At 51.2% G+C, this 21,266-nt stretch overlaps 5 protein-coding genes across 5 annotated transcripts; 3 read left to right on the forward strand and 2 right to left on the reverse strand.

Annotated features, from left to right (window-relative positions):
• On the reverse strand, nucleotides 1-405 carry JKF63_07686 (uncharacterized protein; the record flags this gene model as incomplete). The annotated part of the gene is made up of 1 exon (XM_067903617.1): nucleotides 1-405. One exon carries the CDS (start codon nucleotides 403-405, stop codon nucleotides 1-3), a length of 405 nt encoding a protein of 134 aa, XP_067759098.1.
• A 446-nt stretch (nucleotides 406-851) lies between these two features.
• On the reverse strand, nucleotides 852-1,598 carry JKF63_07687 (uncharacterized protein; the record flags this gene model as incomplete). Its single annotated transcript, XM_067903618.1, has 1 exon — nucleotides 852-1,598. The coding sequence occupies one exon, from the start codon at nucleotides 1,596-1,598 to the stop codon at nucleotides 852-854; it is 747 nt and encodes a 248-aa protein (XP_067759099.1).
• Nucleotides 1,599-2,819: 1,221 nt separating this feature from the next.
• On the forward strand, nucleotides 2,820-3,566 carry JKF63_07688 (uncharacterized protein; the record flags this gene model as incomplete). Its single annotated transcript, XM_067903619.1, has 1 exon — nucleotides 2,820-3,566. One exon carries the CDS (start codon nucleotides 2,820-2,822, stop codon nucleotides 3,564-3,566), a length of 747 nt encoding a protein of 248 aa, XP_067759100.1.
• A 630-nt stretch (nucleotides 3,567-4,196) lies between these two features.
• JKF63_07689 (uncharacterized protein) lies at nucleotides 4,197-5,183 on the forward strand (the record flags this gene model as incomplete). Its single annotated transcript, XM_067903620.1, has 1 exon — nucleotides 4,197-5,183. The coding sequence occupies one exon, from the start codon at nucleotides 4,197-4,199 to the stop codon at nucleotides 5,181-5,183; it is 987 nt and encodes a 328-aa protein (XP_067759101.1).
• Nucleotides 5,184-18,026: 12,843 nt separating this feature from the next.
• JKF63_07690 (uncharacterized protein) lies at nucleotides 18,027-18,974 on the forward strand (the record flags this gene model as incomplete). Its single annotated transcript, XM_067903621.1, has 1 exon — nucleotides 18,027-18,974. One exon carries the CDS (start codon nucleotides 18,027-18,029, stop codon nucleotides 18,972-18,974), a length of 948 nt encoding a protein of 315 aa, XP_067759102.1.
• Nucleotides 18,975-21,266: the final 2,292 nt, after the last annotated feature.

Below are 21,266 nucleotides of genomic sequence, written 5' to 3' on the forward strand. Positions count from 1 at the left end.
TCAATGCCTTTGAAGGAACTGGGCCAGCGCCGCGGACCCAAAATCCATGGAGGAGTATGCGTCAATAACTTTTCTTCTATTTGCCGTCCACTTGATATAAATAAGCGCCGGCGCGTAGACAATATCAAGACTAGATCGCAGCCATGATGATTGTGGTTCGCGAATGTCGAAAACATCAATCTTGAACGTACGCTTCGTTTTGAGAACGCTAAGAGTGTTGTAAACCCTTACGCTGTTCACATCTAGCGAGTCATAAAAGAGAAGATAGTGGCTTGAGTTGCCATCGGTAACGGCATCTATGATATCCTGTGTGGTGGTGCAGGATTGTAGCACTACGTCTGCGTTTGCGAGGAGACTAACTAAAAGCAGTGCAATCAAAGGCAATATGACTTGAATGGCCCGCATTTTTTTTTTCGGCGCTGGTAAAAAGTCACTCGGCTCAATCGAATCTTGCGAAGAATAAAAGAGGAACCGAGTAGAAACGAAAGCACAGCGAACCTTCGGGCTTTTATGCAGGGACAGAGATGTTTCACTCGATGGATAGCACTGATTCAAATCATACATCTGCGACGTCCATTCAAAAATCAGTACGGACCAGAATACACAAAGCGGTGAAACATGGAAAAAGTAAGGGAAACTAGCCTATAGCTCGTCTCCAATGCTACAAAAACAAAGGGCATTTTTTTCATTTCGTTTACTGGTGTTTTGGGGAGAACAACACAGAATCATACACACAACATAGCGTCACGCCTCTCTATGGGATTGGCACAGGAAAACGTTTCTATAAGTAACATATCATCTCCGTAGCAGTGAGGAAAGGAAAATGAGACAGCAAGCGAAGGTAGGGAGTCCTATCGCCCCTCCGACTTCTTCAGAGTATGAGTCTCACCGATGAGCTCGCGCAGCAAGTGAGTCGCTTCAGATTTCGAGGACGCATCCATTTCATGGGCCGAAAATAAGCACAAGGGCATTTCCGCTTTAGCAACAATTTCCCTCCCGCGACACACGTCAAAAAGCTGGGTGTACGCATCCGTGAGGCGTATCTCAATGAGCTTATCGCTGGCGGCATAGCCAACAACACAAAAGTCATCCAATGGCACCGGTACCGAAGGCAGAGTGTGCAGATGAATTTCCACGTCGAACACAGTCTGAATACCACTGCTGAGCCATGGGAAACGATGTGAAAGGTCGCTAGACGAAATGCGCACTTTTGACTGTACAGCACTCTCCTTAACAGTATAAAATATTGCATCCCGAATGTTGCCGCTCATGTCGAGGTGAAGAGCAACATTGGCACCGTTGGCAAAGTAGATGCCAGCGTTCTGCGAATCTACCCTGTATGCGAACAAGGCAATTGAATTTGAATCTGAGTCTCGCAGAATGTTCTCTCCACTGCTGAATAGGAGTGAAGCTACAAGTCCGCTGAACGGTGTGTAACCGGCGGCCGCGCCGCACTCAACGCAGTAATCTGTGCCAGTAGTCTCCTCATGATACAATGGAGCCTGAAGAAAGTCGCGATGGCAGTGATCACACGTATAGCCGTCCTTGTAATCCGGCTCAAACTCGAGTGGAAGCCATCTATAGTGTCGGAGCACCATCTAGCATAACTGGTAAACACCGTATACGATGCACTAGATTACCTTTTTTTCCTCCACGTTCTATGGCACACTTCGGTTGGAGAAAAATTTTGGGAAGGGGAAACACGGAAAGTGACAAAGATGGGGGGGTGAAGAAAAAAATTAGCGCTGACCGACACGTAAAGTGGAGCTATGCATATCCTTCATGTTTTGTTGTCTGCCTCAGGGAGTAGAGGTTTGGTGGTTTTTTGTTTTTTCTTCATTGCACCACAAGCAGAACAATTTGCAGTCACATGCCAAGACCCAAGTGGAGAAAAAGGGCGACCGTCTGCTCTCCCACAAGACTGAAAATTTCAGACCACCTTGTCCTAGAAACAAAAACGGAGAAGCCACCTGCAACGAGTTTTACTGATAATAATAATCGCCGTAATTTTCGGGCAACGAAGAAGCGCACAACCCTTGCAACAGCACGCGCGTGCCGTTTCTGGTCCATGAAGCTAGTCCTTGGCGTATTCAGCAAGGGGGTTCGGTTCACTTTACAACCTCCCCCCCCCTCCCCACGCCCTCGGAGGGGGGGTGAGAACCAGGAACCGTATAGTATGGAACTCCTTCTCAAGCCAGATAGCACTGTAGCATTCCTAGCTCAGTCGGTAGAGCGCACGGCTCTTAACCGTGTGGTCGTGGGTTCGACCCCCACGGAGTGCGCTTTTCGCGTCGCCTACTCTTTTTCCAAAAAAAAACATTAGAAATTCAGTAACGTTGCGATGGTCCTCAGGGATACTCCCCATGATGACGCTTCCACCTTTACCTCGAACAGCCCTACTTTTTTAACACGCGTCATTCCTCCTTTGCATACGCTCTAAGTCTTTTTCTGCCCGTTTTGCTTGGGGGTGTAAAAAAGCTCCTCCCGTTGGATTCGAACCAACGACCTGTAGGTTAACAGCCTAACGCGCTGCCGACTGCGCCAGGGAGGACATGCAACAATTCCCAGAGGTGTGATCGGGAAGGAAGTCACCACGCGGGAGGGGGGGCCGATCAAGCATCCACAACGTACCGCAGTGTTGCTGAGAAACGCGCCATGCGGGTGCCCACCTGACCACTCCAGAGATAAACTGTGCTTGCTGGCAGATGCTCACTCGCGTTTCCTAGATGGAACCACTACTTCACCTCAAACCGTTGTCATCGTCCTTTGCTCTTCTATCATGCCACTCATTCTTTTGGTTCTCAAAGTGCTATGTAACGATGGAACCCGATCCCCATGCTGAGAAAAAGAGGGTGTCCTTTGTTTGCCGCCTCTGCGCCTCCCCTTCTGTCACGCTGTTTTACACAGACAGGACACGAGAATACTTTCAGTGCAATCATTGCAGTCTCGTTTTCGTACCCGACCGCTTTTTGCTCTCGAGCGCTGATGAAAAGGCATTATATGATTTGCATCAGAACATTCCTGGAGACGCACGTTACGAGAAGTTTCTCTCTCGCGCAGCAGAGCCGCTTGCGGAGTACTTTTCATCTATGCAGAACTCTGGGAAACCTTTGAGCCAACCCAAAGGTCTCGATTTCGGATGCGGGCCTGCACCAGTTCTTGCAAACATGCTATCGAATCCACCATACAACTACTCCATGGACGTCTACGATTTGTATTACTTTCCAGAGACAAGACACTGCCTTACACGTGAAAGCTATTACGACTTTATCGTTGCAACAGAGGTTGTGGAGCATTTGCAGGATCCCATGTCAGTGCTTCAGACACTGTGGCGCTGCATCCGTCCTGACGGTGGCGTTTTGGTTATCATGACAAAACGCGTCCACGGCACAATCGAGCGGTTTCGTGGGTGGCATTACATCCGTGATCCCTCCCATATCACATTTTTCCACAGCGAATCGTTCCAGTGGATTGCAAATTCTCTTCCGTCCAGTGGGGACACGTGCGAAGCACGTTTTGTCGGTACGGATGTAGTTCTCCTGGTAAAGCGAATACGAGCGTCCTGAAAACTCTTAATGTGTGATAACCTCATATCCAACCTTGAATGTCAGTGTTTTTTCCTCACTTAACTCCTTCGAAACCCCCCAAAACAATGAGAGAAGAAAGGAATATTTCAGTGTAAAGCGAAAACCCCTCTTTCAACAGTCGGGTGCTTTGTTGGCGCTTGTGTCTTCTCGAGAAAACGTTTCTCTTTCCTGATTCTCTTTGAGTGTATTCGCTGGACCAAAGCTCCCCCTGTACTCCTTCCGTCTTTCATTTTGCCTTTCCGTTCCTATGCGCTCTTATCCATAACTAAATGAAAATTCTTCCACGTGGGTGACAGTCTCACAGTGTAAGAGGAGAAAAATTACTCTGAAAGATCTCCCCCCCTTTCCAGCACTTCGTTGCTCTCTCCACGATAAAGCCTATTGCTTCTCTATTGGACTTGTTATTTTCCAAAACTTTTTGGTCGTCATATCTCTGCGACAAACGCCACAGTACAAAGCGTCCTTTTCCCTTCGGTTCGTCTGCTGAATACCACAAAACGATATTTGTTAGGTTCTCTTCCTTGGTGGTTCGTTTGAAAAACGATCTTTACCTGTACAATTCATTTAGTGTATTTTTTCCCTTTTGGTTCTCGAATAAACACAAGAAAAATGGCTTCAGGAGCATTGAAGGTCGATCTCAAGGAGCAGAAAGAGTGCACAATGGTAGCGGAGCGAAGAGAATTTGAGAGGACCAAGGTCATCCGGGAGTCCGTTTACATTACCTTCAAAGGACTGGATACGCACGACGTGTACAACTGCAGCGTTCCTTTCAAGCTCAACGGAGTCTATCATATGTTTGGACGTGTTGAGCGTCGCCATGAGTGGGTTAATTCTCATGTTCGCCTCTTTCGCCAGACCAAACGGGATGAGTATACTCTCGTGGAGAACGCCATGCAATGGCAGCTGGAAGACCCTTTTGTCGTGAAGATTCACGGCGAGGTGCTTTTTGGAGGTGTGCGTGTAACAAAAGACCATGGGAAGGTGTCTGACTACTTCTGTGATTTTTATCGGGGTACAATCGATGACCTCCATTACTTCACCTCTGGCCCTAAGAAGATGAAGGATATTCGTCTGGTGGAATTGGCGGATAAGAGGATCGGCATATTCTCTCACCACAAAACCGGTACTAGCTGCATCACTGGTTTTATCACTGTGGATTCACTAGATGACCTCTGCTCGCAGGTTATCGACGCTGCGAAGCCAATCGATCACACTCTTTTCGGCGACGCTTGGGGTGGCGTAAACCAGCCGTACCTCTTGTCCACCGGGAAAATTGGGTGCATTTCTCACCACGGCTATCTCGACGCGCATCCAAGCGGTGAGGCTATCAATGTCTACTGCATCACATCCTTCGTGTATGAGCCGTCGACCAACAAGTGTTACGATTACAAGATTCTGGGGACAAAGAACTGTTTCCCTGAGTACCCACCGAAAGCGCTGAGGCTCATAGATTGTGTATTCGTGTCTGGCATTGTCATGCGCCAGGACGGAAAGTACGACCTCTACAGCGGCGTTGGCGATACACGGGAGGGTCGCATGGTGATCGATTACCCTTTCGAAGGCCACGGTAGCATTGTCGACAACCTTGAGTTCTGATAAATCAACCTCTGAAGGAACACAACTACCAGCCGCACTCTCAGAATGAAACCCTCACTTTCTCCGCGAAAAATAATGGAAAAGTTTATATTTTTCCCCTTCCCTGAGAGACCTTTGTTGCGACGTGCAATTTATTTTCACAAGTCCTCGCCGCTTATCTGGAGACTCCATCCCCCTTCATGTTTCACTTCTTCACAAAAATCATTTTCAGTTTTGAAACTCTTCGCGGATGTGGAGAGCGTCGCCCCGCAAATTTTACCAGTGATCGTAGTGTTCTACAAGTCACGATGTTTTTATATTCACACGTCCGCGAAGATCCCGGCTAGAGGTGGACACTCCTTAGAGTTACCCATCAGGGTGGGTGGAGAGGGGGAAGAGGGGAGGCCAAGCACCTACTACGTCGTGACACGGCAGGGCGATGCCTCGCTCCTGCTGTTTGTGGTGGGTGTCCTTGTGTGGCGTGGCTACGTTGCAGGCCTGCTACGCCGAGCAGGTATGTCCTGCCCATGTCATGCGTGGAGGTGCGAGGGTGTCTGGAACGTATACCACCCAGCCCTCGTTGCCCAGTGGTGGGCGAGTCCGAGTCACCCCTGATGGATGCACTGCGTTGTGGCCGAGGTGGTGATGGGGGTGGCTGAGATGCGACTTGCGTACCTGGGGCGGGCAGTGGTTGCGGCCAGATGCGGCACTCTGGTGACTGGGTTGGCATTGCTGCAGTGCGCGTGTACCGCCGACACCCACCACGCGATCGGCGCGTGGCAGGACTGGTAATGTGTAGAGTGCAAGTGATGTTGTACGACCAAATGTATTTTGCGGAGAAGGACCAGGTGATGCGGGGGAACTTTTGTTTCTCATATGTTTCCATGTTCAGTTCATGCCAAAAATGGAATGTGATGCTCCTTTTTTTTCTGGAAAGGGCATTCACTTCATGTTGCTTCAAACAGGCATGTCTTGCTTTTGTATACAAAACATGTATTTTAGTCGACCCCTCATCTTTTCTTTTCCCGCTGTTCTGCTGAGTGAATTGCCAAACGAAGTGGTTCGCCTGTTTGTATGCGTCACATGTTTTGTCTCCCATCAACTTCTATTTTATAGTTTGCCTCACTTTTGTGAGGCGTCTGCATCTGTTTTGCTAGAAGAAAACGAGTACTGCCAGAAAACAGGTGTGTTCTGATGCAACACGTCTTCCACTATCTCAATTTCGAGTCTTTCGAACTCCCCCCTCCCCAAATTGTGAATCACACCGCTGATCTCTTTGGTAGTGATCTACTGCAGGTGCCCAGCTACGCGAAGGGGAATGGCGCGAAACCTTCGGAGGGCCCGCTGCCTGTTGTGTACTGTTTTCAGAGCATCGGCAGACCACGTTGAGACTGCCCCCCCCTTTTTTTCCGATTCTTTACTCCTCTTTATCATTGAACGCCCCTCTTTCGCCAATTGTTCTGTTTTGCTTCGAAATACACTCGTTCGCTCTCGCTGGTGACAGCATTCCTTCTTGAGGACGTGGATTCGCAGCACTGTGAATAATCAAGGCGGCGGTATGCAAACAGACACTCAAAAAGACACACACACAGCGACAAAAAATCACGAGTTAACACCATGGGACTTTTCAACGCAAAGTTGTGCGCATTGATTAGCGCTAAGGAGACATTTGAGCGGGAAAAGAAGGTCTATGACAAGTCGATGTTGTCATTCCAGGGCGTTGATGGGTACGATGTTTACAACTGCTCTATTCCTTTCACCTACGATGGCAAAACGTATATCTTTGGGCGCGTGGAAAAGAGAGATGAGTGGGCTCACTCAAACACTATGCTCTTCGAAAAAATAGGCGAGGGCCTGTACCGGCGACATCCCGAATCCATTACCTACAACTTGGAGGATCCGTTTGTGGTGAAGATTCACGGTGAGATGGTTTTCGGCGGCACCCATGTCACGAAGAATGGCTGCAAGGTGGTCGATTACCGGTGCGAGTTCTACCATGGTACACCTCTCAATCTCAAGTATATCTCTTCTGGTCCCCCAAAGATGAAAGATATTCGCCTGGTGGAGCTGGCTGACGGCAGGATCGGCATCTTTACACATTTTCGCACTGAGGGCTCATGCTTGACCGGCTTTACCACTATCGACAAGATTGAGGACTTGACCGTGGAGGCGATCGACTCAGCAAAGCTGATTAACCACCGTCCGTTTAAAGACGCCTGGGGAGGCCCGAATCAGGTGTACTTGCTCTCATCGGGATTCCTGGGATGCGTTTCGCATCACGGCTACCTCCTCGATCAGGAGAACGGCACTCAACTGCGAGTTTACGTCTGCACCTGCTTTGTGTTTGACACCGCCACCTACGATGTGCACGACTTCAAAATAATCGGGACGAAGGGGTGCTTCCCGCCGTGCGAGCCGAAAGTATTGCATTTGGCGGATTGTGCTTTCGTGTCTGGGATCGAAATGCGCGCTGATGGCAAGTGCAACCTCTACAGCGGCGTTGGGGACGTGGCCGAGGGATGTATAGTTATCGACTACCCGTTTGAAGGATATGGCAACATTGTGAGCGACGTCGCATTTTGAGGTGCTTTGAGTGTCGTTGTGATTGTTCGCTATCGCTGCAACACGCTGCTTTATACATTTCTAAAGCGGTCGAAGCGGATGGAGGAGTGGTGGTGGTGGTGGTGGTGGTGGGGCTGCTTGATTGAAGAAAGCGATACGATGAGGTGCGAGTCAAAGTCGTATTTGCCATCGCCATGTCCGGCTTCACCAACCAGTTGTTGTCTCTTCACCCCCATTTTCTGCGTCTACGCATTTGGGACTCCGAGGAATATCGAGTCTCTGTGAGCGGCTGCTGCTTCTCCCACCCACTCCTTTGACTGCCCAGTACGACAGGGATCCTTGGGTGACGGAAAGAGAAGGGAGAGCTGTACCCGAGTCTGCCTATTCGTGTGTAGGGTTATCGAGAACACGAACGGGGGAATACCCGAGTGGGGTGTACCCTTGTGGGGAAACGGGTGCTTCGCCAGTGAGTAGGGGACTGTAGCAAAGATTGGTATCCACCATGCTCATCTGTGGACACCTGTCTCGCTTTTTTTTTGTGGTACCCAGGGCTGTGTGTGGACAAGAGTCTGCGTATGCTACTATTCAGGCAAAGTTAATTGAGGTGTAAATGCGAAAGGGCATGGGGAGCAGTAGCAGTGTCTTTCCCCAGAAGGAGCTGTGTCAATAGGATAGAATGAGCTTGTTTCGAGCGAGGGCAGCATATACTCAGCCATCTTCTCGAAATACGCTGTCTTTTCGTTTGTTTCACCCGCTGAGAGAAGTCTTCAGCTTACCCCCTATGCTTCTCCATGCGTTTTCCTTCACTCAACAGAGGGATTACGCAAAGGCGCTTTTGTTTTTGCGTTCTTCGTTGTGTTTTTTCCCCTGCTCCATGGCGCTTTTTATTTTATTTTATTTCGTTTTGTTAGTGTTGTTGTTTCCAGCCCCTCTCTTTCACTGCTTCATGCTTCATTTCTCTCCTACGCTAGCGAGCAGAGGACTCCCCCCTCCCCTCTTCCTCCTCGCTTTTGTTTTTGTGTGATATGTATCTTCCACTCCCCTTTTTTTTTTCCAGCGATACAGGTTCGTGAAACAGCAGTGCGCGGAGCAGCCCCCCCCCCCCAGGCATTGGTGACCGGAGAGGAAAAGGAGTGACACCTTTACTCGTTAGTGCATGATTCCCCTCCCCTTTCCTATACCCAAGTTCATCTGCGACCGTCGCCGACTGCTGCCTCTACCCGAAAGACCACCCAAAGGACGAGGAAAGAAATCAAGCCTATTTTAGCGCCATAACCCCCTTCCCTCCTCTCCCTCCCGCCGAGGGGTGGTATGGCCTAGCAAATATCATCTCAACCGGGATATGCCTCACGGCGCCAAATCATATTCCCTGCAGAAGGGGCGGTGTGTGTGTGTCACCTGGAGGAGCCTGATGGGGGAGAGGTGAGCGACTCCGAGCACCCTGATGACGGTGCTGCCCTCTATGACATCAAGCGTTTTCCCCCACTTGCATCATGTCGCCTTCTCTGGGCTGTCGCTATTTCAGACATTCGCTTCGATTTTCTCTTCCTGGCCTTGTTCAACCGTCTGTTTCAGCTCTCGCCGTATAGAAAAATACTCCAGGGACGCCTGCAAGCGTAGCGCATTTCACAAGACGGGCAGGTGGATTCTTCACCTTTAGTGGATCCGGGTTCCTGAGTTAGAGAGGCCATCGAGAAAATCACCGAAAGCTTTTTTTACTCTTCTCCCGCTCACGTTCCCAGAGGAGCTTTTCTTTGCTGAAACTCAAAGAGGGGGGGTCATCAGCAGCCAAGAGGCGATCAAGGCGAACAGTCTCCTAGCAGTCGCCTATATACACTCTCCTTTGTTACGCACGCCAGCTTTCGTTATTGCGTTCCTCCTTTAGGTCCTCAAGAAAAAAAATGAGCACATTTGAGAAAGTGAAGGAGGAGAAGCTGGAGTTCGAGAAGAACTGCGACCAGCACATTTTCGAGAGGGCACTCCTTACCTTCAAGGGCGTGGATGGGTTGGATGTATACAACTGCTCAGTTCCCTTCAAGTACAACGGCCAGACGCACATCTTCGGTCAAGTGGAGAAGCGGTCCGAGTGGGCTAACTCGTATGTGCGGTTGTTTGTGGAGTCGGGCAAGGATGAATTCACGGTGGTGCCTGGCAGCATGAAGTGGCAGCTTGAGGATCCGAACCTCTCAAATATCGACAATGAGATGATCCTTGGTGGGACGCACGTCCGGAAAACGAATAACCGTGTCTTCACGTACTACTGCAATTTCTTTCGCGGCTCTTTGGAGAGGCTGTCCTACTTCACGACGGGTCCTGAAAATATGAAGGGCGTCCGCCTTGTCAAGCTGGCTAACAACAAGATTGGCGTCTTCTCGCGACCGAAGACGGCGGCGCACTGTTTCATTGGCTTCACTATGATCGAAAACTTAATGCAGCTGACGCCAGCGGTTGTCGAGGAGGCTCTGCCTCTCAATGTCATTGACACTGGAGCATGGGGCAGCGTGAATCAGGCGTACCTCCTGAGTTCTGACAAAGTGGGGTGCATCGGTCACTACAGTTACCTCGACCAAGACCATGATGGAAACCCTATAACCGTGTACACCAACTACTCCTTCGTGTTGAACCCGTACATTCGCGAGGTCGAGGACGCGAAGATTATCGGGACTAAGGGTTGCTACCCGGACTGTCCCCCCAAAGTGAAGAAGCTGCTGGACTGCGCTTTCACTTCCGGCATTGTCATGCGCGAAGACGGAAAGTGTGATCTGTACAGCGGGCTAGGAGACGCATACGAGGGTCGCATCACCATCGAGTACCCGTTTGAAGGTCATGGAACTCTCATTGACAACCTACACTTCTAGATGGAGATATGTGTGTGTCTGTGCGCGGTTGCCTTCCCAGTTCGCAGCTTTTCATCTATCTCCCCCCTCCCCCGTGTTATCCTTCCCTTATCTTCTACTATTCGATATTGGTGCGAACTGGGAGGAACATTGGCTTCTTCATTCCTCTTTTTCCGTATTTTGTATTCTCTTTCTGCCCCCCTCACGAGGGTGGGCACCCCAGCGGGGTGTACTCGCGGTTGGGTGGGGGGGGGGCGGGCCACTACTCGCACTGTGGGGGAGAGGGAAGGGGGGAGGCCAAGCACCTACTACGTCGTGACACGGCAGGGCGATGCCTCGCTCCTGCTGTTTGTGGTGGGTGTCCTTGTGTGGCGTGGCTACGTTGCAGGCCTGCTACGCCGAGCAGGTATGTCCTGCCCATGTCATGCGTGGAGGTGCGAGGGTGTCTGGAACGTATACCACCCAGCCCTCGTTGCCCAGTGGTGGGCGAGTCCGAGTCACCCCTGATGGATGCACTGCGTTGTGGCCGAGGTGGTGATGGGGGTGGCTGAGATGCGACTTGCGTACCTGGGGCGGGCAGTGGTTGCGGCCAGATGCGGCACTCTGGTGACTGGGTTGGCATTGCTGCAGTGCGCGTGTACCGCCGACACCCACCACGCGATCGGCGCGTGGCAGGACTGGTAATGTGTAGAGTGCAAGTGATGTTGTACGACCAAATGTATTTTGCGGAGAAGGACCAGGTGATGCGGGGGAACTTTTGTTTCTCATATGTTTCCATGTTCAGTTCATGCCAAAAATGGAATGTGATGCTCCTTTTTTTTCTGGAAAGGGCATTCACTTCATGTTGCTTCAAACAGGCATGTCTTGCTTTTGTATACAAAACATGTATTTTAGTCGACCCCTCATCTTTTCTTTTCCCGCTGTTCTGCTGAGTGAATTGCCAAACGAAGTGGTTCGCCTGTTTGTATGCGTCACATGTTTTGTCTCCCATCAACTTCTATTTTATAGTTTGCCTCACTTTTGTGAGGCGTCTGCATCTGTTTTGCTAGAAGAAAACGAGTACTGCCAGAAAACAGGTGTGTTCTGATGCAACACGTCTTCCACTATCTCAATTTCGAGTCTTTCGAACTCCCCCCTCCCCAAATTGTGAATCACACCGCTGATCTCTTTGGTAGTGATCTACTGCAGGTGCCCAGCTACGCGAAGGGGAATGGCGCGAAACCTTCGGAGGGCCCGCTGCCTGTTGTGTACTGTTTTCAGAGCATCGGCAGACCACGTTGAGACTGCCCCCCCCTTTTTTTCCGATTCTTTACTCCTCTTTATCATTGAACGCCCCTCTTTCGCCAATTGTTCTGTTTTGCTTCGAAATACACTCGTTCGCTCTCGCTGGTGACAGCATTCCTTCTTGAGGACGTGGATTCGCAGCACTGTGAATAATCAAGGCGGCGGTATGCAAACAGACACTCAAAAAGACACACACACAGCGACAAAAAATCACGAGTTAACACCATGGGACTTTTCAACGCAAAGTTGTGCGCATTGATTAGCGCTAAGGAGACATTTGAGCGGGAAAAGAAGGTCTATGACAAGTCGATGTTGTCATTCCAGGGCGTTGATGGGTACGATGTTTACAACTGCTCTATTCCTTTCACCTACGATGGCAAAACGTATATCTTTGGGCGCGTGGAAAAGAGAGATGAGTGGGCTCACTCAAACACTATGCTCTTCGAAAAAATAGGCGAGGGCCTGTACCGGCGACATCCCGAATCCATTACCTACAACTTGGAGGATCCGTTTGTGGTGAAGATTCACGGTGAGATGGTTTTCGGCGGCACCCATGTCACGAAGAATGGCTGCAAGGTGGTCGATTACCGGTGCGAGTTCTACCATGGTACACCTCTCAATCTCAAGTATATCTCTTCTGGTCCCCCAAAGATGAAAGATATTCGCCTGGTGGAGCTGGCTGACGGCAGGATCGGCATCTTTACACATTTTCGCACTGAGGGCTCATGCTTGACCGGCTTTACCACTATCGACAAGATTGAGGACTTGACCGTGGAGGCGATCGACTCAGCAAAGCTGATTAACCACCGTCCGTTTAAAGACGCCTGGGGAGGCCCGAATCAGGTGTACTTGCTCTCATCGGGATTCCTGGGATGCGTTTCGCATCACGGCTACCTCCTCGATCAGGAGAACGGCACTCAACTGCGAGTTTACGTCTGCACCTGCTTTGTGTTTGACACCGCCACCTACGATGTGCACGACTTCAAAATAATCGGGACGAAGGGGTGCTTCCCGCCGTGCGAGCCGAAAGTATTGCATTTGGCGGATTGTGCTTTCGTGTCTGGGATCGAAATGCGCGCTGATGGCAAGTGCAACCTCTACAGCGGCGTTGGGGACGTGGCCGAGGGATGTATAGTTATCGACTACCCGTTTGAAGGATATGGCAACATTGTGAGCGACGTCGCATTTTGAGGTGCTTTGAGTGTCGTTGTGATTGTTCGCTATCGCTGCAACACGCTGCTTTATACATTTCTAAAGCGGTCGAAGCGGATGGAGGAGTGGTGGTGGTGGTGGTGGTGGTGGGGCTGCTTGATTGAAGAAAGCGATACGATGAGGTGCGAGTCAAAGTCGTATTTGCCATCGCCATGTCCGGCTTCACCAACCAGTTGTTGTCTCTTCACCCCCATTTTCTGCGTCTACGCATTTGGGACTCCGAGGAATATCGAGTCTCTGTGAGCGGCTGCTGCTTCTCCCACCCACTCCTTTGACTGCCCAGTACGACAGGGATCCTTGGGTGACGGAAAGAGAAGGGAGAGCTGTACCCGAGTCTGCCTATTCGTGTGTAGGGTTATCGAGAACACGAACGGGGGAATACCCGAGTGGGGTGTACCCTTGTGGGGAAACGGGTGCTTCGCCAGTGAGTAGGGGACTGTAGCAAAGATTGGTATCCACCATGCTCATCTGTGGACACCTGTCTCGCTTTTTTTTTGTGGTACCCAGGGCTGTGTGTGGACAAGAGTCTGCGTATGCTACTATTCAGGCAAAGTTAATTGAGGTGTAAATGCGAAAGGGCATGGGGAGCAGTAGCAGTGTCTTTCCCCCAGAAGGAGCTGTGTCAATAGGATAGAATGAGCTTGTTTCGAGCGAGGGCAGCATATACTCAGCCATCTTCTCGAAATACGCTGTCTTTTCGTTTGTTTCACCCGCTGAGAGAAGTCTTCAGCTTACCCCCTATGCTTCTCCATGCGTTTTCCTTCACTCAACAGAGGGATTACGCAAAGGCGCTTTTGTTTTTGCGTTCTTCGTTGTGTTTTTTCCCCTGCTCCATGGCGCTTTTTATTTTATTTTATTTCGTTTTGTTAGTGTTGTTGTTTCCAGCCCCTCTCTTTCACTGCTTCATGCTTCATTTCTCTCCTACGCTAGCGAGCAGAGGACTCCCCCCTCCCCTCTTCCTCCTCGCTTTTGTTTTTGTGTGATATGTATCTTCCACTCCCCTTTTTTTTTTCCAGCGATACAGGTTCGTGAAACAGCAGTGCGCGGAGCAGCCCCCCCCCCCCAGGCATTGGTGACCGGAGAGGAAAAGGAGTGACACCTTTACTCGTTAGTGCATGATTCCCCTCCCCTTTCCTATACCCAAGTTCATCTGCGACCGTCGCCGACTGCTGCCTCTACCCGAAAGACCACCCAAAGGACGAGGAAAGAAATCAAGCCTATTTTAGCGCCATAACCCCCTTCCCTCCTCTCCCTCCCGCCGAGGGGTGGTATGGCCTAGCAAATATCATCTCAACCGGGATATGCCTCACGGCGCCAAATCATATTCCCTGCAGAAGGGGCGGTGTGTGTGTGTCACCTGGAGGAGCCTGATGGGGGAGAGGTGAGCGACTCCGAGCACCCTGATGACGGTGCTGCCCTCTATGACATCAAGCGTTTTCCCCCACTTGCATCATGTCGCCTTCTCTGGGCTGTCGCTATTTCAGACATTCGCTTCGATTTTCTCTTCCTGGCCTTGTTCAACCGTCTGTTTCAGCTCTCGCCGTATAGAAAAATACTCCAGGGACGCCTGCAAGCGTAGCGCATTTCACAAGACGGGCAGGTGGATTCTTCACCTTTAGTGGATCCGGGTTCCTGAGTTAGAGAGGCCATCGAGAAAATCACCGAAAGCTTTTTTTACTCTTCTCCCGCTCACGTTCCCAGAGGAGCTTTTCTTTGCTGAAACTCAAAGAGGGGGGGTCATCAGCAGCCAAGAGGCGATCAAGGCGAACAGTCTCCTAGCAGTCGCCTATATACACTCTCCTTTGTTACGCACGCCAGCTTTCGTTATTGCGTTCCTCCTTTAGGTCCTCAAGAAAAAAAATGAGCACATTTGAGAAAGTGAAGGAGGAGAAGCTGGAGTTCGAGAAGAACTGCGACCAGCACATTTTCGAGAGGGCACTCCTTACCTTCAAGGGCGTGGATGGGTTGGATGTATACAACTGCTCAGTTCCCTTCAAGTACAACGGCCAGACGCACATCTTCGGTCAAGTGGAGAAGCGGTCCGAGTGGGCTAACTCGTATGTGCGGCTGTTTGTGGAGTCGGGCAAGGATGAATTCACGGTGGTGCCTGGCAGCATGAAGTGGCAGCTTGAGGATCCGAACCTCTCAAATATCGACAATGAGATGATCCTTGGTGGGACGCACGTCCGGAAAACGAATAACCGTGTCTTCACGTACTACTGCAATTTCTTTCGCGGCTCTTTGGAGAGGCTGTCCTACTTCACGACGGGTCCTGAAAATATGAAGGGCGTCCGCCTTGTCAAGCTGGCTAACAACAAGATTGGCGTCTTCTCGCGACCGAAGACGGCGGCGCACTGTTTCATTGGCTTCACTATGATCGAAAACTTAATGGAGCTGACGCCAGCGGTTGTCGAGGAGGCTCCGCCTCTCAATGTCATTGACACTGGAGCATGGGGCGGCGTGAATCAGGCGTACCTCCTGAGTTCTGACAAAGTGGGGTGCATCGGTCACTACAGTTACCTCGACCAAGACCATGATGGAAACCCTATAACCGTGTACACCAACTACTCCTTCGTGTTGAACCCGTACATTCGCGAGGTCGAGGACGCGAAGATTATCGGGACTAAGGGTTGCTACCCGGACTGTCCCCCCAAAGTGAAGAAGCTGCTGGACTGCGCTTTCACTTCCGGCATTGTCATGCGCGAAGACGGAAAGTGTGATCTGTACAGCGGGCTAGGAGACGCATACGAGGGTCGCATCACCATCGAGTACCCGTTTGAAGGTCATGGAACTCTCATTGACAACCTACACTTCTAGATGGAGATATGTGTGTGTCTGTGCGCGGTTGCCTTCCCAGTTCGCAGCTTTTCATCTATCTCCCCCCTCTCCCGTGTTATCCTTCCCTTATCTTCTACTATTCGATATTGGTGCGAACTGGGAGGAACATTGGCTTCTTCATTCCTCTTTTTCCGTATTTTGTATTCTCTTTCTGCCCCCCTCACGAGGGTGGGCACCCCAGCGGGGTGTACTCGCGGTTGGGGGGGGGGCGGGCCACTACTCGCACTGTGGGGGAGAGGGAAGGGGGGAGGCCAAGCACCTACTACGTCGTGACACGGCAGGGCGATGCCTCGCTCCTGCTGTTTGTGGTGGGTGTCCTTGTGTGGCGTGGCTACGTTGCAGGCCTGCTACGCCGAGCAGGTGTGTCCTGCCCATGTCATGCGTGGAGGTGCGAGGGTGTCTGGAACGTATACCACCCAGCCCTCGTTGCCCAGTGGTGGGCGAGTCTGAGTCACCCCTGATGGATGCACTGCGTTGTGACCGAGGTGGTGATGGGGGTGGCTGAGATGCGACTTGCGTACCTGGGGCGGGCAGTGGTTGCGGCCAGATGCGGCACTCTGGTGACTGGGTTGGCATTGCTGCAGTGCGCGTGTACCGCCGACACCCACCACGCGATCGGCGCGTGGCAGGACTGGTAATGTGTAGAGTGCAAGTGATGTTGTTGTGCAGAAAGAGAGTTCGACAAGAAAAGGGATGCCTTTTTTTTCGTTTTGTTGTCGGTGTTTCGCTGTTATTGTGCAAGGTTTTTTCCCCCGAGATAGCTTTTTATTTTCTGTTTGCTTTTATTCGGGCCCACACGACGCATCTGCTGCTGCTGCTAGTAGGCTTCCACTTTTGGAGGTGTGCCCGAGCCTTCACCTATATCCATTCATCCGTTCATGTATAACTGTGAAGGTGCGGGTCAAAACTCTCCCACGTCGTGTGATAACATCAAGTTGACGTAACCAATGAGTGATTTGGAGCGTTTCACGCTGCCTGCCTGTTGGTCTTCCTCCTTTCTGGCCGTCACCAAGCCAGACGCAATTTTTTTGTTTCGCGTATGCAAAACTGAAGCGAGACGAAAAAGACGGTGATACATGGAGAGTGGCTCGAACCTGTGTGTCTCCTACCGTGAACCCTATCTCAATAACTGTGATCTTTCGCTCTCTTGCTGTGAATCGCTTTTCACCGCCTCATCTTTTTCTGAGGAGACAAACAAAAACATTGGAAAAAGAAAAAAAGAGGGAAGGGGGTCGTTATAGGTTTTGTCGCCTCCATTCTTTTCCGGTGCCGGCACGTGCGTTGTTGTTGCAGGCAAACTGACTCACCGACCTACTTCCCCGAGCGAATACGCAAAGTTGCAAAACACACGGCAACGGGGCGAATAGACGCCGAAGATTCTGGTGTCTCCCGTCCATGCGTCACGCAGTCGTGTTCTTAGAGAGGGAGGGTGATCTGTGGCGGAGAGGGCAGAAGCCTCGATACACTAGCGACTCACTCTCGCGGAAGATTCGTCTTGTGTGTCTGCGTGTGGGAACGGGGTAATACAGGCGCTCTTTCGTATCCCATTCGCGTCGGGGGCATAACAATTCTCAGATCTTTCTCCATCCGTGGCTCATGTCAATCACACCTGCTGAGGACGGAGGGAAGTGCTGGTTTGTGCTCCGCTAAACTCGGCTCGCACGCTTACTTTCCGATTCCCTCTGGCAAGGCCCCCCCTTTTTCATGCCAACGCTTGCCAGGTGCCCCCTTTTACCCCCCTGTCCATGCGCGTCTTTCTTTCGATTCGAAAGTGCCCAGATGCCCAATTTTGGACTTCTTATTCCCTTCCTTCTCTCTCACGTCTATCCCCCAAAACGTGTGGTTGCGCCCCCCCCCCTCCCCCCCCCCATCCTGTACGTCAACTCCGTAATCACACGGCGATTTTTTTTCTCTTCGCTCACGCGCTTTCCGCCATCATCTCTGTTGGGTGTTCTGTTCCACCTTCAAACCCTCCATTCATCCATTCCACCCTTACCCCCATGTTCATATACTTCTCTCTGTCCACCGTGCATGCAGGGTTCTTCAACTTTTATCTTTGCGACTCCTTGGACTCAGTCAAATCACCTCGAAAACGTCCAGCTGCCACTACGCTGCAGAAGGCGCCCACGAAATGAGGCAAATAAAGGCGGCCTTTGAGGCCAACAAACGCGTTTACGAGAGCGCGCTGCTCACTTTCACTGGCGTTGATGGTTATGATGTGTACAACTGCTCCGTCCCTTTTTACTACGGAGGAAAGCACTACATATATGGACGTGTGGAGCGCCCAAAGCTGTGGGCCAGCTCACACGTGCGCCTATTCGAAGAGACGGGAAAGGATGAGTTTACAGTCGTCCCCGGCTTCTACTGGCAGCTGGAGGATCCGTACATTGCGAAGGTCAATGGCGAGATGATTTTTGGTGGCACACACGTTCGCAAGGACAAAGGGAAAATCGTCACATATTACGGCTACTTTTATCGCGGGACACCGAATGACCTGAATTATTTTACTACAGGCCCTGACTACATGAAGGACATTCGACTTCTGCAGCTGCAGGACGGCCGGCTCGGGGTCTTTTCACGGCTGCGAGTCGGCAACAAAGCCTCTATCGGCTTCCTAATCCTAGACTCCATCGCTGAGCTCGGCGCCGACGTAATTGCTAAGGCACCACCACTCGACATCCTGTCCGAGAATACGTGGGGTGGCGTTAACCAAGCATACCTGCTCTCCAGCGGCAAAGTCGGCTGCATTGGACACTACGGTTATGATGACCAGGATGAGACGCATCAGCCGCAGCGCGTCTACGTGAACTGTTCTTTTGTTTTGGATCCTCATAGTCGCGTGATCGTGGATGCGAAGATTATTGGTACGCGGAGCTGCTACCCGTCGTGTGAGTCCAAAATCCCCGTTTTAGCAGATTGCGTCTTCACGTCTGGTATAGTGATGCGCAGCGATGGTAAGGTGAATCTGTACAGCGGCCTCGGCGACAATCGCGAGGGGCGTATTGTCATTGATTATCCATTCGAGGGCCATGGCACTATCGTTGGCGACTTCAACTTCCCCATGGCCTCCTCTTTGTGATCGTTTTATGAAATGCTGCGTCTGAGTAGATGGACGAACGGGCCCAGAATAGGGGGATGTCACATCTGGAGAAGGTCAGCTGAGCAACGGGCCGCACTCCTTCACCTTTTGCAACATTGATTGCAATACCCCCTGCCACATAGTGCAGACGTATGATCTGCGCGTTTCTACGTTCATTTCATCACAGCAAACACACAAAAAATCCAGCGCCGCAGAGCAATATAGGTGTACATGTGTGGTTCTTCCCTGTAAACGGTTTTTGTTCTCTCGCGCCCCCCCCCCCTCCCCCCCATCCTAATGAGACTAGGTTCATCCGTGGGGGTGATCAGGAACGCTTACGACTGTTCTCTGCTCACGTTCTCAAGCGCGCAGTATGTCTTCACGTTAAAAATTTCCTTTTCCCGCTTCAGTACAACGTCCTGTTTTACTGATTTTGCCGCATCAAGCGCAGGGGAGAGGGAAGAGAGTCGTTAGTGGAGTTGCGGGCGCGTCTCTTCAGAGAAACAAACAAGCATGAGTATACGCTGGTACCAGACAGGTTGACGTACCCGTTGGAGGACCCTCTTTGGTGTCCAAGGTTCATGTCTGCACAGTTTTGGTTTGATCTTGTAGTATTCGGCCACATCATTAGAGGGACGGTAGTTGTGTGACAGGGCAACACTATATCATCTTTAGTCACATTGTATGCCGCGAACGCAAGGAGGTATCAGCATCCTGAGGCTATCCAGCGGCACTGCCGGCGTCTTCTCCCCATCACGAGACGGATTGCCCCTGCCTAATTAGCCTCGTGGTTGTCAACTCTCTTGATGAAATCATTGCGCGAGGGGATTCTCAGGGAGTCACCAAGCAACTACGCACCCCTTCTGGACGCGTGGGGTGGCGTCGGCCAGGCGTTTTTTTTTTCTCTCCAGCGAGTTCGTAGGCTCTCTATATTTCTATCGCAGCTTTACCCTCGCTGGGCCGCGAGGGGGGTGGGTGGGGCTCAAGGTGTAGTGCCGCACATCTCGCTTCTCCGGCCCGAAAACAAATGGCATACGCCTTCCAGCTAATCGGGACGGATGTGAGTGCCTTTCTGCCTGACCATCAAAGGCATTCGGTGCTTGCTGTGCGCCCATCTCCGGCGGTGTGGGGAGCGATGATGGCGAATGTGACTCATACAGGGGCCTTGGGGGATACCCACGAGGGCTGCATCACTCTCGATTACCCATTTAAGGGGTACTGTATTATGGAGAGGTGGTGTTTTGAAGGTCAGACGCGCAGACGTCGATGTCTATTTCATTTTTCTCATCTTGCCGAGTTTCTTTCCTCTCTTTGATTCCCATCTCTTGTGTATGCGTGCGTGTGCGCAATTTGAGAGGTGCCTCTCCCCCTTCTCAACCTTTCAAATGGGCTTATCTGGTTCCAAAGTCTCCCTTTCAGGGTTCTATTCGTAACTATGGCGTTTTTCCGTGTCTCGTTGTTTTGCATGCTGTCGTTTCCTCATTTGCCCTCCCCCCTTTTTTTTTTATGACAAGGAACGCCCACCCCCTTCCCTGCGCGGGGAGACCGGCTGTATATCATTCCTCCTTTGCTCTTCCCTTCAGTGCAGTATCAGCTACCACCTTCTTCCCACAATTCAAGTATGCGTATGTTTGTAGCCCCCTCTCCGCTCCCCCCCCCTCCTCGCCAACTGCTTCGGTGCTGCTGCATTAGTAGGTAATCTACACAGCTCTCCGTGCTCACTCTGCGTGACTCAAGGTGTGAGAACGTGATGCATTGGTAGTCCCCTGCTTCCTTGCCTCCATCCTGGCGTCATGTTGCGGCTTATTCGGCTCTGACAGTCCCTCACAAAAGAACAAGTCACGCCAACGCACACCGCCTCATCACAAACGTACGTGTGTACCCTCGGTACGTATGCGCTCCTCTCCCCCCCCCCCTCCCACGGCGCTTTTCGCTGTCCTTCCATCTCCCTGTCTCATTTCCACACCTCTGGTGATACATGTATACATGTGTGTGTATATATATCTTTATTCGATTGGCTCAACAGGTTCTTCTATTTATGGCGCTGGGCGGGCACACGAATCACAGGCAATCAACCACACACATACACACACGCACACATACCCTTACGTAGAGCTCCTTTGCTTATCCGCTGTGCATCGATTTGTTTGCCTTTGTTTGTCGTCTCTTCGGCTACCGTTGGTGCGGAGGCAAATCACCTCTTCTTTCCTTTGCCGTTTACAGAGGGTCGAGGCCTTGCCCACTATTCATCCCCCCCTCACACACACGCACAGACTTCGACTTGACAGCGAG

Source organism: Porcisia hertigi, chromosome 10 (assembly GCF_017918235.1).
Source record: "Porcisia hertigi strain C119 chromosome 10, whole genome shotgun sequence".
Classification (NCBI taxonomy): Eukaryota; Euglenozoa; class Kinetoplastea; order Trypanosomatida; family Trypanosomatidae; genus Porcisia; species Porcisia hertigi.